The sequence below is a fragment of the Gadus chalcogrammus genome, chromosome 12, assembly GCF_026213295.1.
Source record: "Gadus chalcogrammus isolate NIFS_2021 chromosome 12, NIFS_Gcha_1.0, whole genome shotgun sequence".
NCBI lineage: Eukaryota > Metazoa > Chordata > Actinopteri > Gadiformes > Gadidae > Gadus > Gadus chalcogrammus.
Window position 1 is genome coordinate 23,221,948 of NC_079423.1, and position 18,110 is coordinate 23,240,057.

General features: G+C 43.5%; 2 protein-coding genes across 3 annotated transcripts in view; one reads left to right on the plus strand and one right to left on the minus strand.

Moving 5' to 3' along the window:
• LOC130393568 (uncharacterized) overlaps window positions 1-18,110 on the minus strand; it is a 73,097-nt gene that overhangs the window by 12,829 nt on the left and 42,158 nt on the right. The window lies entirely within an intron of this gene.
• Window positions 9,191-12,537, plus strand: LOC130393569 (uncharacterized). Its single transcript, XM_056604255.1, has 2 exons — window positions 9,191-9,224; window positions 11,431-12,537. Exon 2 carries the CDS (start codon window positions 11,509-11,511, stop codon window positions 12,442-12,444), a length of 936 nt encoding a protein of 311 aa, XP_056460230.1. The 5' UTR covers window positions 9,191-9,224; window positions 11,431-11,508; the 3' UTR covers window positions 12,445-12,537.

Consider the following 18,110-nt stretch of genomic DNA (forward strand, 5'->3'; position numbering starts at 1 on the left):
CAATCTTGCCATGGTCTGACGCACAGGCCACAATCAGAGCACAGGTTGAGAAGAAGCGAGACTACAGCCTCCCCCACACAACTACTCTGCCAAAATCTGACACACAGATAGCAGACAGCCCACAGCCATGGTCTGACGCACAGGCCACAATCAGAGCACAGGTTGAGAAGAAGACATGTATCAGCCCGTCACTGAAATTAATCCCGCCACTTCAAGTGTCCACGAACGCGCCTGCCACCCATGCACCCCTGAGCCCCGAGATGCGTCCGGACGGACAGTACGGACAGAGACGGAACAATAACCAGTCGCCATTGAGGCGAGCTGAGAAGAAGTGAGACTACAGCTTCCCCCCCCCCCCACAAATGTTCTCTATGTCCACTACCTGACACACAGATAGCAGACAGCCCACAGACCTTGAAGAGAGACAACAGCCCGCCCTACGCCATCAACACTGTGCTGAGGGGGGTGGCCGGCTTGGCGGGGAACGACCACCCCCTTCCTCTTCCTCTGTATTACCTCATCGACAATGACCTCCAGCCTCATCTCTCCCACAGCTGTGGGAGAGAGCTTAGGACTCACAATGTCTCCTCCCTTTGCGATTTTCCAGCCGAATATAAGAGACTGGAATATGTTGGAATATCTGCGTCATTGATAGCATCGCCATGTCCTGGCGACAGGCTGATAACTCCCAAGAGGATGGCGCCCCACCCCCCCCCCTATACTGATAGTAGTCCTGAGTATTACTGAGACAAAAAAGGGTTCAGCCGTAGACACAGTATAAAGGAAGTTTCACATAATCTGCTGAACCCAAGGTTGCCTACGTCAAAGCAGGGCAACTTTCGCATTCATGCTGTAACCACTAAGAGAGTAAACAAAGGGAAACTTAGACACACTGCTAACCTCACAAATCTCATATCTATTGCCTCCAAACCAAAAACAACCTTAAAGCCGATCAACAACACCATCAGGATGACTCTACTTAATGTGAGGTCTCTTAATAACAAATCATTTTTAGTTAATGATTTTATTACCACTTCTAAACTGGATTTTATGTTTTTAACTGAAACATGGCTGGAACAAATTAACAGTGCAACCGTTCTGATAGAGACAGCTCCTCCCAACTATAACTTTTTTGATGCATGTAGATCTGGAAAAAGAGGTGGAGGGGTTGCTGCTATATTTAAAAATGTATTTCAGGGGAAACAGATGTTTTTTGGTGATTTTCCATCGTTCGAATACCTTAGTGCTGTATTGAAATGCTCCCCCAGAGTTCTCCTATTAATTATTTACAGGCCACCCACATATTCTGCAATTTTTTTCGATGACTTCACAGAATTATTGTCTAGCATCTCCACAGAATTTGACTGTCTAGTTATAACTGGTGACTTCAATTTTCATACTGATGATTTGAATGACAAGTGTGCAAAAAAACTTTTTGCCATTTTGGACACATTTGAACTGTCTCAACATGTGAAAGAGGCTACTCATTGCAAGGGGTACACTCTAGACCTGGTTATCACAAAGGGCCTCAATGTTTCTGATCTCTCTGTGACTGATCCTTCCTTGTCTGACCACTTTTGTGTTTTCTTTAACATATCTTTTATTCCCGACATACAGACAAAATCAAACACTGTCAAAAAACGGTATATCAATGAAGATTCTAATGTTTTTTTTTAAAAAGGCCATCTCCTTGCTACCACCTCTAAACCCATGTTCTGCTGATGATCTTGTAGAAAACTTTAATTTGAAAATTTTGAAAGTCATAGATGTCATTGCACCTTATAAGGTTAAAACGATTTCTGGAAAGCAAAAGGCACCCTGGAGAAAAGCTGCTTCTGTAACAGCACAGAAAAAGGAATGCAGGAAGGTTGAACGCATCTGGCGTAAAACAAAACTTCATATTCACCATGATATCTATAAAGAGAGCCTCCGTGCCTACAATTTAGACTTAAAAAATGCTAGAGAAACATTTTTCTCCAATATCATTAAAACCAACACTAATAATGCAAAAACCCTATATGCAACTGTTGACAGACTGACCAACCCCCCAACAGAAATTCCACCTGATCTCCATTCCACGCAGAAATACAATGAGTTTGCAGCTTTTTATATTGATAAAATTGAAGGTATCAGACGCGCCATCAATATCTCCACGTCAAACAAAAATGTTGGACTACCACCCTGTTCAGGCAAAAATTATGTGGCAAGGATGGCATGCTTTAATGTTATAGACTCTCAAAATCTTGTGGAAACTGTGACACAACTAAAGCCATCCACCTGTTGCCTTGATACTATACCTACCAACCTCTTTAAGAATGTTTTCGACTGCCTAGCAGTAGACATATTGCAGATAGTTAACAACTCTCTCCAGTCAGGCAATTTCCCAAAAGCTTTGAAAACTGCAGTTATTAAACCCCTTTTAAAAAAGCGGAGCCTAGATGCCACTATTATTAACAACTACAGACCAATATCAAATCTACCCTTCATAAGTAAAATCATTGAGAAAGTTGTCCTCCAGCAACTAAATCACTTCCTGGCATCAACTGGTTGCTATGACACCTTCCAATCAGGATTTCAACCCCTGCACAGCACTGAGACCGCCCTTATTAAAGTTATAAACGACATCCGTCTTAACACAGACTCTGGCAAAACCTCAATACCAATGCTACTTGACCTCAGTGCTGCATTCGACACTGTAGACCATACATTACTTCTGGAAAGGTTAGAAAACTGGGTGGGGCTTTCAGGCACTGTCTTAAATTGGTTCAGGTCCTACCTACAAAATAGAAACTACTTTGTTTCCATTGGCGACTTTGTATCAGAATCAACCAACATGACATGTGGAGTCCCACAAGGTTCGATCTTAGGACCCTCTTTATTCAACATCTACATGCTCCCACTAGGGCAAATCATCATTTTGACAGTCACATCAAATCAGTTACAAAATCGGCATATTATCACCTTAAAAATGTAGCAAGACTTAGAGGGCTCATGTCCACCGAAGACTTACAAAAACTTGTACATGCCTTTATCACTAGTAAGCTTGATTACTGCAATGGTCTCCTTACAGGTCTCCCAAAACAAACTCTGAGGAAGCTTCAGCTTGTTCAGAATGCTGCTGCTAGAGTTCTAACAAAAACCAAAAAATGTGATCATATTACACCAATTCTGAAATCGTTACAATGGCTTCCTGTAGGTCAGAGAATTGATTTTAAAATCATGTTGCTAACCTATAAATCCCTACATGGTTTAGGCCCAAAATATTTAACTGATATGCTTCCACTACATCAGCCTTCTAGACTGCTAAGATCCTCTGAGACCAATCTGTTAATTATCCCCAGAGTAAACACAAAACATGGGAAAGCAGGATTTAGTTACTATGCAACAAATAGCTGGAATAAACTCCCAGCGGATTTAAGACTTGCCCCAACTCTGAGCACCTTTAAAACAAGACTGAAGACTTTTATGTTTGCTATAGCTTTCTGCTAAAATCTTAAATACATTGCACTTTCTAAAAAGCTTTTTTTAACTTTGCCTTTATTTTCTATTTTAATACTAAAATGCCTTTTTCTATTTTACCCATTTCTTTGCATATGTTTTTCTTTTACTTATCTATTATTTTATTTTATTGTATGACAATGTTTATATGTGAAGCACTTTGAGTCTGCCTTGTGTATGAAAAGTGCTATATAAATAAAGTTGCCTTGCCTTGCCTTGCCTATTGTCTCGTATACATGATGCCAACAATTCAACCACGATCACAAACAACAAACTTGACAAAGGACACCCTTGTCTTGTTCCTCTTCTTAATACAAAGAAGTCTGACGAAGTCCCATTTGTAATAACAGCGGCTTTGGGGTTATTATAAATTGATTTAATCCACGCTATAAAATTCTGTCCCATATTGAGTTTTTCAAGAATAGCGAAAAGAAAGTTCCATTCGACACGGTCGTATGCCTTCTCCGCGTCCAGTGCAAGGAGCAGAGAGGGTTTCCGACCAGTGTTAAAATGGTTTATTACATTCAAGAGTCTCCTTATATTGTCAGCAGAATACCTCCCCTTTATAAAACCTGCTTGATCTGGATTAATTAATTTAGGTAAAATGTCTTCTAACCTTTTTGCTAGTAGTTTAGTTATAATTTTGTAATCATGGTCTAAAAGGCTAATAGGTCTATATGACGAACACTTTAAAGGGTCTTTGCCACTTTTGTGCAATACTGAAATGTATGCCAAAAAAAAATGGGGTGAAGTTCAGTCCAAAACTCTCTGTAAAACTCATTCGAAAAACCGTCTGGTCCTGGGCTTTTATTTGTAGGCATTAAATTAATTGTGGCCTGTACCTCTTCTTTTGTAAATGGTGAATTAAAATAGATGATTGCTCCATTTTCTATTGTTTTCTTTATTAGCATTCTTCTTGTTATTGATCACATTAATTTATGTAGTAGTTACTCCTACTCAGCGTAGTGCAGTGAAGTGTAGTCTGAACCAGCTATGACTGAAGGAATTTAATGGTCAAAAATATTATTAAGAAATATTTGAATATATTCGAATATTAATATTAATAAACAAACAAACTTCGAATATGATTTTTGGGCAATAGTCAAAGCCCTACACACACACACACACAATTTAATTAGTTTACTGTAGAATACCTACGTTAAAATGATCCAGCATGAACTGTGATCCATAGTACCACAATATGACATGGCTGTCTGTGTCGTCCTTGGTCCAGTACCTCACATGGATATCCATCTGTTTGCTTTTAGTGGTTTTGTTCATACTCTCGTCGAACATGAGGAAGTACTGTTTATCGTTTAAGCTGCATGACAGCTCTCTTTTTATGAAAGATGCGATGCCGTATTTGGCAAGATAGGCCGCTTTGTTTTCACCACAGGTGAACGACTTCGCAAACTCCGAATCTGGGAACATTGCAGCCAAGACGCTACTAATGTCCTCGTTCGATTTGAAGAAATTAAGTCTGCTCACCGTGTGGAGAACCCACAATAACTCCGCCTTCTGGGTTTCTGGTGGCGAAACAAAGCTGGTTAACGCCGTCTGATGTGAAGTACTAGCCATGGATGCTGAACTTTTTGGTCCACTTCTTTCAAATAATACGGGCATCTGTGTAGTCCCACTAGCTGCCGCGGAGTATCGGAAATGTTTCTGCGACCTCATGTGGGACTCAAGAGCTTTTGCTCCCATGGTCCCTAGTATTCCCACCTTCGGCATAAATGACACCTTGCCTCGTAGTCACCTGCCTTCTCCAAGCACCCCCGAAACTTATCCTCCTCAAACCATTTCTCACTGAATTTGCAGTCCCATCCTGAAAGTAGCGCAAGTTGGCCTAATGATGTCAACCGTCACTAGCTAAAAGTGCCGCCAGCCAGTTAGCCTGATGACTGATGTCAACGTTCACTGTAAAAACGAAAACTTAAAATTGTTGGTTTCATTATGATTTCTGAGTAAAATGAATATAAAACATTAAGTATTCATGTCAACTGTGCAATGCAATTTAGTTCAACCAACAATGTTGAGTTTTGGGTCAAGAGTTGGGCTCACTGTAGTATCTTTGTTAGCAAGAAACACGGGTTTAAGTCAGACTCTGTCAGGCCAACTACGGTGCACATGCGCATTTCGACACTTTGCAAAATACGTGGTTTCCTAACGGAATTTGCAGATGGTTAATATTGTGGCGACTCCTACCCCCCGGGGAGTCTGGGTACTCGTGATGCCGGTTGGGAAAAAGGGGTTTATTGCCTTTTGTCAATTTGTTTCTGTTAGGTTAAGTGGGGTTAACGGGTTTAGGGTCTTTATTGTTTGTGTGTTGTTTATTGTGAATAGTGTTGCCGCCACCGTTACCGAGACATGCATGTCCGTTGGTTGGGTGTGCGGTGCACTGTGTGTTGTGGGTGTGTGTTAAATAAAGGCAGCTCTCGGGATCGTGCGGTGTATGAGGCATGAGAGTTGCGTCACCGTTTAACCTGGGCTCCCGTCTCGTGCAGAACAAGTTTGACAATAATGGCAAACTTCTGCACTTTGGTATGCTGCATTTAGACAGCGATTTTCTGCTTGCTGTCTGGTATTCAGAAATGTAAAATGGAAGTTTCCAATTATTAATTTTAATAAAGTGAACTTAAAACTTGTTTTGCATTGTTTGAAATGTTTTTTTTTTAATAATATTAACCTTAATTTGAAATATTAAGTTAACACCCCTGACTTATTTTTTTGAGTTTTGTAAAATATAAAAATCTTAGTTGGTATAACTCTAACTTTCAAGTTTGTCTAAAGAGGAAAATTATCTTTTCATGGGCTCAAAACTAAAAAAAATTGATTGCAGTAAGTTGCCATGCAATTTTGAGTTTTCTCAACTTTTTATTTTTTACAGTGTTAACGTAACGTAAAACTCCTGAAAATGCCGTAATTAATAGACACACTATGTGATTGTTTTGTGCGAAAATTTCCCTCAGTCGTAAAAACCCCTCTGCAAAATGTAATACCTAGAGCAAATTTACCTAGAGCAGGACTATTTATGGCCTTAATTTCACACGAAAAAAAGTAACTTTTTAAGGACCCGCGGGAACCATGGAGAGAGAGAGGGAGAGGGAGAGGGAGAGGGAGCGAGAGAGAGAGAGAGAGAGAGAGAGAGATGATTGTGTCTCCATTTTTTATTTCTCCCCAACATAGAATACCATGACGGCACCAGGTAACTGGATTATCAACAAGAGCAGCAATGAGGCTGCTCTCGGGATCGTGCGGTGTATGAGGCATGAGAGTTGCGTCACCGTTTAACCTGGGCTCCCGTCTCGTGCAGAACAAGTTTGACAATAATGGCAAACTTCTGCACTTTGGTATGCTGCATTTAGACAGCGATTCTCTGCTTGCTGTCTGGTATTCAGAAATGTAAAATGGAAGTTTCCAATTATTAATTTTAATAAAGTGAACTTAAAACTTGTTTTGCATTGTTTGAAATGTTTATTTTTTTTAATAATATTAACCTTAATTTGAAATATTAAGTTAACACCCCTGACTTATTTTTTTGAGTTTTGTAAAATATAAAAATCTTAGTTGGTATAACTCTAACTTTCAAGTTTGTCTAAAGAGGAAAATTATCTTTTCATGGGCTCAAAACTAAAAAAAATTGATTGCAGTAAGTTGCCATGCAATTTTGAGTTTTCTCAACTTTTTATTTTTTACAGTGTTAACGTAACGTAAAACTCCTGAAAATGCCGTAATTAATAGACACACTATGTGATTGATTTGTGCGAAAATTTCCCTCAGTCGTAAAAACCCCTCTGCAAAATGTAATACCTAGAGCAAATTTACCTAGAGCAGGACTATTTATGGCCTTAATTTCACACGAAAAAAAGTAACTTTTTAAGGACCCGCGGGAACCATGGAGAGAGAGAGGGAGAGGGAGAGGGAGAGGGAGAGGGAGAGAGAGAGAGATGATTGTGTCTCCATTTTTTATTTCTCCCCAACATAGAATACCATGACGGCACCAGGTAACTGGATTATCAACAAGAGCAGCAATGAGGCTGCTTCAGGCAAGAGGGGGAAAACAAGGCATGACAAATGAAAGGGAGGTACACAATTAATTTCATATAGTCTCACATGGTTCTCACGATATAGGCGGGCCAGAAGCCGCTTTAATGGTTTTGTCTGTTTGCATCTGGCTGATGGACAACCGGTGACAGTTAGTGAGGAAAGGAAAGTGATGACCGTCCAATCAAAATCATGCAGGCTATTGTCATTCAGCGTACACGTCGCCTGCTGTAGGCCAACAGTGGCTCTGCAGAACGCAGCCTGCAGCTACAGATAGCACCATTCACCACACATGAAATGCAATTTTGATGAATACAAAAAAAAGACGGAAAATCCAAATTGCCTTGAGATTAAAAAAAAAAACTGCCGTGCCCCGATGTTCACAGAAATGGCTCCAGCATTAGCAAAAACCACCGCGTGTTTCTGCCTGCAGATGTATTTATGCGCTATTTGTTCACATGCTTTTAACACAACCTTCAACCCTAACCGGGAGGGATGAGGATTCCAAAGGTGTAAGGAAACAAGGAGTTGGAGGCGGGAAATGATGAGTAATACGCCAACATTGATCTCGGGACAGAAATTCCTATTTTACACACAAATACAGACGGACGAACAACTAAGCTTCGAAAGCATTCACACACCCCATCCTTAACCCACAAGCTGGCACAGTGTGCTCCACAGAGACAAACGCATACACTGCTCGTCATCCATACACAAGCATGCATGGACAAGGACATCGATTCCATACAAAGTCAGAATACTCTAGCCTTAGGCTTGAGAAAAACACTGAAAACGACCACGCTTGCAAGGAGAAAAAATAGATGATAAAAAGAAAAAAATGGAAACAACATCTGGACAGCGATACACATATGGTCCACTCAACTTATGTTCCTCTGCAAATATAATCAGAGAGGTTATTATGAGTTGGTTGCACATTTGGTTTCAACATACCCACCATGCACAACGTAACACGAGGCTGTGCGAAAAAGTATTGTCTAGCTGTGCTTGTTTTTTATTGTGTCTCTGTAGCCGAGGGTTTTAACCATGTCTCTGTATCCGAGGGTTTTAACAATGTCTCTGTATCCGAAGGGTTTTAACAGTGTCTCTGTATCCGAGGGTTTTAACAGTGTCTAACGCACACACACAGGGTTTTAACACACACACACAGGGTTTTAACAGTGTCTCTGTATCCGAGGGTTTTATCAGTGTCTTTGTATCCGAGGGTTTTAACAGTGTCTCTGTATCCAAGGGTTTTAACAGTGTCTCTGTAGCCGAGGGTTTTAACAGTGTCTCTGTATCCAAGGGTTTTAACAGTGCCTCTGTAGCCGAGGGTTTTAACAATGTCTCTGTAGCCGAGGGTTTTTAACAGTGTCTCTGTAGCCAAGGGTTTTAACAGTGTCTCCGTATCCGAGGGTTTCTAACAGTGTCTCTGTATCCGAGGGTTTGCACTGTGCTCTCTCCACATGCTCTCCACAGGCTGACCCGAAGGCTGCAGTGTGACGCCGCAGACGCAACTTCCGGGTAGCCGGCTTGGTTTGTTTGGTTTGGTTAGCAGGACGCTTAGCGTCGACCTGCTATCTCGGTTTGTATCTATTTTTCGGTATTTATATCTGTGACCTGTTCTGCATACTCTGTACTGTATTCTCTGTTTCCTCGCCGGAGCTCCGTCTGCATCAACCACGGTAAGAATGGATTGCGTTTGTTCTTGCTCTGCCTTTCTCATTGATAAGATAGCTCTGTTAGAGAGACGTATCGCTCAGCTAGAGGATGAAAGGGTAGCGAGCGTAGAGAAAACAGATACTCCAGAAAGTATAGAGAAGAGTCCCGCCAGGCGGACTCGTGGAGCTAACGCTATCGTTAGCAGTGGCTCCGTCAAGGCAATCCTGTCGGCAGCACAACTTGCGAGGCAGGTTGCGGTCAGTACCCTGCCTCGCAAGTCTTTTTCGGGGGTAGAAACGCTAGTCATAGGTGACTCTGTTACTCGTAAAGTTAGGCTACACTCGCCAGCGACAGTTATTTGCCTACCTGGGGCCAGGGCTCCCGACATTGAAGCTAAACTTAGGGTGCTGACATGCGGTCAGACCTCATACGGAGTTAGATTAGATGCACCAAACACCGACACTAGTTTCGACAACATTGTAGTTCATGTCGGCACCAACGATGCTAGGACAAGACAAACTGAGGTCACAAAAAGCAACATAGCTAGGCTTTGTGACTTCGCCAGAAAGATGTGTCGGCATCGATTAATTCTCTCTGGCCCTCTACCCGATAAGGGTAATGATGAGCGTTATAGTAGACTATTGTCTCTAAATCGCTGGCTGGCCCTATATACCTCAGAGCAGGGCTTCGGTTTCATAGATAACTGGCCCTCCCTGTGGGGTCGCCCTGGTGTGCTCATGAGAGACGGCCTACTGGGTTAGGTGCCTAAATTATGTCAAAAAACATAGATAGATGTCTTAGTCAGGTGTGACTCATCCACTCACAGCACGCTGGGCTGCAGGAGTTTAGTAAACCTGCTAGCAACATGATAGTCTACGTTGCAGAGTCTAGAACAGCAGATGGGTTAGCTGAACCAGGATCTATTGCACCAATTGTTTCAGAGCTGAGTGTTAACCGGACTCCCTCTGTAACTAACGCTGTACCTATATGTACGGTGGTACAAAACTGCATGTCAAACGGTATGTCAAACGGCATGTCAAATCGCATGTCAAATCGCATGGTAAATCGCATGACGCATCGCATGAAATTAACGCTGTACCTATATGTACAGTCGTGCAAAATCGCATGTTAACTCGCATGACAGAGCTGAGTGTTAACCACACTCCCTCTGAAATTAACGCTGTACCTAGTACAGGCGTGCAAAATCGCATGATAAACCGCATGTCAAATCAAATACTAACAACTAACCGGACTCCCCCTGAAATTAACACCGTACCTATATGTACGGTGGTGCGGCCCCGCTCTGTCTCGAGGTGTAAAACCCGCAGGCAAGCGCCGCGACCAGTATGTCCAACTCTGGCGATCCCACTGATCGCCTCAGAGCTGAGTGTTAACCAGACTCCCTCTGAAAATAACGCTGTACCTATATGTACGGTGGTGCGGCCTCGCGCTGTCTCGAGGTGTAAAACCCGCAGACGAGGGCCGCAACCAGTATGTCGAAACCGCAGTATCCCCTTGACCGCTTCAGAGCTGAGTGTTAACCGGACTCCCTCTGAAAATAATAAAAAGGAAGCACTCAGAATAGGGTTCATGAACATAAGGTCGCTTTCATCGAAGGCGCTCTTGGTCCATGATCTAATCATTGATAAAAAGATCGACATACTGGGGCTTTGTGAAACCTGGTTAAAACCAGATGAGTTTCTAGCCCTAAACGAAGCTACTCCACCCCATTACGTTAGCACCCAAGTATCTAGAGAAGTTAAGAAAGGTGGTGGAGTAGCCCTGATATCTAATTCTAAGCTTAATTTAAAACCAAAGAATAGATATATTTTCAGATCCTTCGAGGTGCTAGCGCTTTGCACCTCAGCTCCCAGAGAAGCAAAACGAGTTCCAGACTCTTTTGTTTTAGCTGTAGTATACCGTCCCCCAGGACCGTATTCAGTTTTTCTCGATGAGTTTTCTGACTTTGCAGCTGATCTGGCTACATACTCAGACAATGTTTTGCTTATTGGGGATTTCAACATTCACGTGAATAACCCGTCTGATGCCCTCACAAGGGCGTTTCTGTCCATTACAGATACGCTTGGCTTCAAACAGCTCGTCCAGCACCCAACCCATATCGGTGGAAACACGCTGGATCTCGTTCTGACCCGCGGTGTAGACATTTCACAGCTAGTGGTCTCTTCCTATACCTCAGCTTTATCAGACCATTTTTTGCTCACTTTCCAGGTGGTGGTTTCCTGCCCCTGCGACGATCAACAAGCTACTTTCAGCTGTCGCCGCATCACACCTGCAACCATTACAGCTATGGCAGATAAGTTAACTAGTTCACTTGCACCTCTCTGTAACTATAGTGGTTCTGTGGAGTGTCTTACTGATGACCTCAACATTGCCTTGTCTGTTGCCATTGATTCAGTTGCTCCGCACGTAACTAAAAAACGAACATTGAAAAAACCAGCTCCTTGGTTTAATGCAGAAACGCGCATTTTGAAACGAAACTGCAGGATCCTTGAACGTAAATGGCGCTCGGCTAAACTTGAGGTCTTTCATCTTGCTTGGCATAATAGTCTGATCACCTATAAGGGTGCGCTGACTATTGCCAGGAACGCCTACTATTCTAGTATCATTAATTTGAATAGAAATAATCCTAAGTTTCTTTTTGACACGGTGAGGAGTCTCACTCAGAAACAGAATCAGACCGTAGGCTCCTCGATCGTGGCAGGTGAATTCATGGATTTCTTTGAGAATAAGATTCAATCAATTAGAGAGGAAATTGATGCTTGCCGTGCGGCTAATCCTACACATCCTGTGGGGCAGGATGGGGTTCTCCCAAGTAGGATGGTGAACTCTGACGCAACTCTTTTGGAGTTTAAGGCAATTTCTTTGGTGGAACTTGAAAGGGTGATAAAGGCCTCAAAGCCAACAACTTGTAAGTTGGATCCTCTCCCTTCCAGGGTTCTTAAGGAACTTCTTCCAACGGTGGGGCCTGTTATCCTCTCGCTTATGAATCTTTCGTTTTCAACGGGAATTGTTCCCTCCAATTTCAAGGCTGCGGTGTTAAAACCGCTACTCAAAAAGCCTGGCCTAGATCCTGAATTAATCAGGAACTATCGGCCTATATCGAATCTGCCCTTCCTGTCCAAGGTACAGGAAAGGATTGTAGCGAAGCAAATTGTTGATTATCTGACCAGGAATAATCTCTTCGAACCTTTCCAGTCGGGGTACGGCTCTTGGTTGGCTTGAATCGTACCTCACTGATAGAACCCAATTTGTGCTTCATGAGGGTGCAGAATCAAAGCGCGGTAAATTGCGCTTTGGCGTACCACAAGGGTCGGTTCTTGGTCCATTACTTTTTGCAATTTACATGCTTCCCCTGGGTGACGTTATCCGCAGCTTCGGAATTAGTTTCCATTGCTATGTGGATGACACCCTGCTCTACATTCCTGTAGATTCCGGGGACTCGGGCCAGATTCAAAGGGTTGAGTCCTGTCTAGCTGCTGTGAAGGGCTGGATGTCACAAAACTTCCTACAGCTTAATACTGGGAAGACAGAGCTGATGATTATCGGCTCGAAGCGGGACCGGGAAAAGTTTGAGGATGTCTCTCTGTGGTTGGATGGCTTCGCCATCCCACAGAGTGCATCCGTCAAAAATCTTGGTGTCCTGTTTGACCCTCACCTATGCTTTGACCAACATATAAGAAGTATAACTAGAATTGCCTTTTTCCATCTGAGAAACAGTGCAAGAATCAGACCAATGTTATCCGCAGTGGATGCGGAGACACTGATTCATGCATTTGTTTCGTCAAGACTGGACTATTGCAATGCATTGTTCTCGGGATTACCGAACTCTACCACAAAAAGTCTACAGCTGGTACACAATGCGGCAGCTAGACTGCTGACCAGAACGAGAAAGTTTGATCATATTACACCTATTCTCGCCTCTCTACACTGGCTACCAATAACTTTCAGATCAGACTTTAAGGTGCTATTGTTAACCTATAAAGCCTTGCATGGATTATCTCAATCGTACTTGAAGGACCTGATCATTCCTTATAGACCTTCTCGGTCTCTCCGGTCTTCGGGAGCTGGCCTTCTTTCACTGCCGAAGGTTAAAAAGAAATCGGCTGGACAGAGAGCGTTTGCCTATCAAGCCCCTTTTTTATGGAATAGGCTGCCATCAGCGATCAGGGAAGCTGACTCTGTGGAGCTATTCAAAGGGAAGCTCAAAACGCACCTCTACAATCTTGCATTTGGAGTGTGAAAACAACTGATGCGAGAGTGAAGACTACTCTGTTTGCTTGTGCTTTTCTTATTACATTATACATTCCCACTATGTACTTTTCCGTTCTAATTCACTATTCTGTCTGTTCTAGCGTGTTGCGGGTACTGGACTGGATGCCTGGACTCTCCTCATGAATAACCGGCCAGAACCCCATCACCATTTTAATATGATGTGCATGTATTTACCAGTATGTCAATTGTGGCACCCATTTCACTCCTGACCATCCCTGGAAGAAGGGATCCCCTACACTGCGTTTCTTCTCAAGATTTCTTCCTTGCTGAGTCAAGGGAGTTTTTTCTTGCCCGTGTGGGGGCATGGGTAAAGGGGGGTGTCACAAATATTTGGCCTGTTAAGCCCTTTGAGACTGTAATGGTGATTAAGGGCTATAGAAATAAAATAGAATTGAATGCACCAGCGGTGAAAGAGTTAAACACGTCCCACCACCTCTTTCACAGCCAGCTGGTCATCAATCATTGCAATTGTCAGTCTACAGTACTTGACAGTGGGATGCTAGGAAGTCAACTGCGGCCAGTAACAAGCCAGCACTGTTCAGCTGAAGGATTCAAGTCCAGCTAGCTGGTCCGGGAGGGGTGGGGGTGGGAGGTGAAGGTCTGCAGGTGGTTCCCCTCGAGTGGGGCCCTCTCTGATCATATTTTCTTTTCTTTTTTAGACTTTTTGAATATATTGATAGCTGTCAAATTGGAATGGCTGCATTTTGGAGATGAAGATAAGATGTGAATGAAGTACTTTCATTTTAGGGAAGGAGAGAGAGAGAGAGAGAGAGAGGTAGAGGGAGATGGAGAGAGAGAGAGAGGGAAGGAGGAGGAGCGAACGAGAGAGAAAAAGTGGAGGTGAGAGAGAGAGTTGGGTATTGAGAAAGAGATGGGGAGCGAGAGGTTGGGATTAGGGAGCTCGGAAATGGATTGTAAAAAAGATTGTAATCATTGTTAAAGCCCCTTAGATAATCCTGTGAAGTCCCTTTTACGTTATTTGCTTCTCAGCCGTTGTGACCTTTTCATTGGCACCAAGTTCTTGGCGTGGCGAGACTGGTACAGGGAAGGGTCTATTTATCCCCGGCTAGCACTGAGACAGAGGAGAAATAAGACAATTAGCTGATGGTAGACCTTTAGCCTGAGCCCAGCAGCCCTTTCACTCAACACGCAAACACACACACATGCAACACACATGCACGCACAGTGACGCACGTACCTACACAGACTAACACCCACATGAATCAGATAGTGACCCCGCCCCCATACATCTACAAATATATGGCCAAATTCAACCCAGAGATAAAAAAAGAATACAATAAAATACAAGTTTGAACAAACCTAGATAGCCACACACACACACACAGACACAACAAGCACAAACAAATACAACAAGATAAGGGAAAATAACATTCCGAGCCACGCCACAGCAACAAATAAAAAAAAAAAGAATCCAAATAAATAATAAAAACACACACACACACACACACACACACACACACACACACACACCACACACACACGTGGATTATGTGTGTGTTTGCAGAATGCGGGGGAAGTTTTTCTATGCAGAGGGGTTAGTCTGTGAGCGCGCATGTGCGTATGTGCAAGTGAATAGAGTACACTGAGGGTTATTCTGGGTGGAGAAAGTCCCTTGTGGCCTGCGTTGTATAAAAAAACAGGGAGGAACAGACATTTTTGGAAACAAAAACCTTGACACGCCGCGATGTTCCATCTGCTTGGTGCTGATTGGTCAGGGCTGCCCGAGGACTATCGGGCTCAAAGAAGAGATAATAAATGACTGGAAGGTGCGAGAATGGGGGAGCACTTAAAAGATGGATTCTTCTTGAAGATGGCAGACTCTCCCCTTTGGCGGACGACTCTGAAGATTAAACGAGAGGAACGGTGAAAATGTACTGTTACCGTGACAACACATTTTTCCCCCCCGTTTGCTGGCGGTTTACATTTCCAGAGCAGGATTTAGTTGACGCATGGTAATTAATCAGGGAGGTATCGACGGTCAAGAATACATTTTGGGAGAGTTTGCGGTTATTATTACTGTATTGTATATGTTAAATAGTAAAGCACAAGGTTTGGAATTCTTAGTCAAACATTATCATATTCCCCTATTGTTTCAATGCATGGCACTGGCTGAATATGCATAAAATGGTGCCAACGGCATCACAAAATAGATGATAAATGGAGCAATGGCAGAGGTCCAAGTCATTACAGGCCTAGATAAGCTAATGTAACAACATTGGCCCGCTGCTACAGGGGGTGTTTGCTCTCTGTGTGTTTGTGGAGATAATCGGGGAGGATCGTTGGACTCACATGGATTCCAAGTTGTGGTGGCAGTTGTCATTGTTACGTGACACTGAAAAAATATTGTACTGTAGACAATTATTTGATGAAATGTACATTTAAAGGAAGTACAATGACATACTTGTTTTGCAATGTGACAATGTTGATCTCTAAAGGGTTATGCAAAAATATTTCAGCCACACAGTTCATTTGCCAACCTGTTTATCCTACAGTACAGTAAGTTCGAAGGCACAGAAGTCTTGAATATTTCCTATTTTATAAATTCAGTATCAATCAATGTTGAGAACTATCCGGTACTTGCAACAGCAGCTACCAACTGGGGTAGTGTGAAATGGTCGGTACTTGCTTGTAAATAAGGTGAAGTACAACTGGAAATGGAAATACTCTTAAGGAACTAGTGCCTTAGATTCAGTCTGAAATACGGTACTTTGAATTACTTAGTTATTACCCCCCCCCCCCCTTTTTTAATTGGAACACAAAGTGTACAGAGCATGCCCCCATGTCTAACACAAATTCCACCGATTGTAAAAGTTACCCAGAAGCCTTTGCACCTTTCCCTGGGGATTTTTTAGAGGACAGAGGCATGCATCATAAATCCTCTCCAGGTTTAAACAAAGTGTCTGCAGATCACATTATGGCACATGCCCCATGATATATGGCCGTGTACTAACTACAATACGTCTTCAAAAGCATACAAAAAAATATACAGACAATTAATAACGGGCTGCAATGAACAGCGAGTGCCTTCAGCAAATTTATCTGCCTCCGCTTCCTATCCAGGGTATAAATTGTCTATGGGGTCACTTTGTGTTGTTATGTCAAACGCTGGGGCCACAGCCTCACAGAAAAAAATAGAAAAGACACAGCATATTACCGGTGACGGAAGGGGGGTTGGGGCGGGGAGGAGGGTAGCGAGAGGGTGGAGGAAGGGGATGAAGGAGGCCAGTGCATTCCAGCTTTACAGTCCTCCTTCGTATCCCTGTCTCAGGCGGTGTCCCTTGTCAATATATATATACATATATGATTGGGGTGCACGCACCCACACACAAAAAAAAAAAAAAAAACACACACACAAACACACACACACACACACAAACACCGCCCCCCCGCTCCAACCCTCTCTACCAATCCATCTCTGCCACCTTTTTTTCGGCCCCAGTTTAGTGTATTATACTCCTCCGTTCTGGCTGACAGCGTAATACGTCAGGGGGGCTGCATTTAAAACACATTAAGGGCCAATGGAAGAAATTAGGCTCCGCACCTATCCGGCGAAAAGCACACCCCCACCTCTCCCCTCGGAAACAGGGTCGAAAACCCGACGCCTTCCTCGTACATCACCTCTGATCGCCGCGGTGACAATGTTGTGACTTATGGACTCGGCAAATGCACTCCCCAGCACTTTTTCCAGGGCATGAGGTATTATGAATACAGTGGAATTTATGAGATCTCAAAGGATCACTGCACTTCCGTGCCTCTCTCCCTCATACTTTTCTCTCTGGGTGCCCAAAAGTGTGTGTGTGTGTGAGTGTGCACCTGAGCATATGTACGTGTGTGTTTGGTTGTGTGTGTGTGTGTGCGTGAGAGAGGGGGATACTGGAGGAGGTAGGGGGGGAGGAGGTCTGGAGGGCAGCAAATGGAAGAGAGAGAGAGAGAGAGAGAGAGAGAGAGAGAGAGAGAGAGAGAGAGAGAGAGAGAGAGAGAGAGAGAGAGAGAGAGATGAAGAATAGGTGTAAGTCGCAGGGAGCAGCCCTTCCCTCTCGAGAGGTAATTTGATTCGCTGCATCCCACAGCACAGTACAGTGAGCTGGGCTGTAATGGAGGAGCGGCCCGGCGGCACCCATCTATAGCATCCATTACACCCGCCGAGGCGACCAGCGAGGGAGCTTCACCGCACTGTTGTGTTCAGCTCCGATTATCACTCCCACCCCCACATTGGCTACACTGTAAACGTTCCATCTCCGTTCGATCATCAATCACCGATACCAGAAAACAGTAGATAAATGGTGACATTTAGGCTGGCTTGGTTGTGTGTGTGTTTTTCTCTGTGTGTGGGTGTGGGTGTGGGTTAGGGTTAGGTATGTGTGACTGCAGGTGTCAGTGTTTATGTGTTTGTGTGTGTGTGTGTGTGTGTGTGTGTGTGTGTGTGGGTGTGGGTGCAGGTGAGGGTGTGGGTGTGGAAGAATCAATGATGAATGATGACCCCCCATCTGGGATGTGGAATCAACACCGCTGCACGGGGCTGAGGTGAACAGACCCAGTCCTGTGGTCCCCTTAAGGCAACACATTTGATCCAAAATAAATGGCCACTGTTGTGT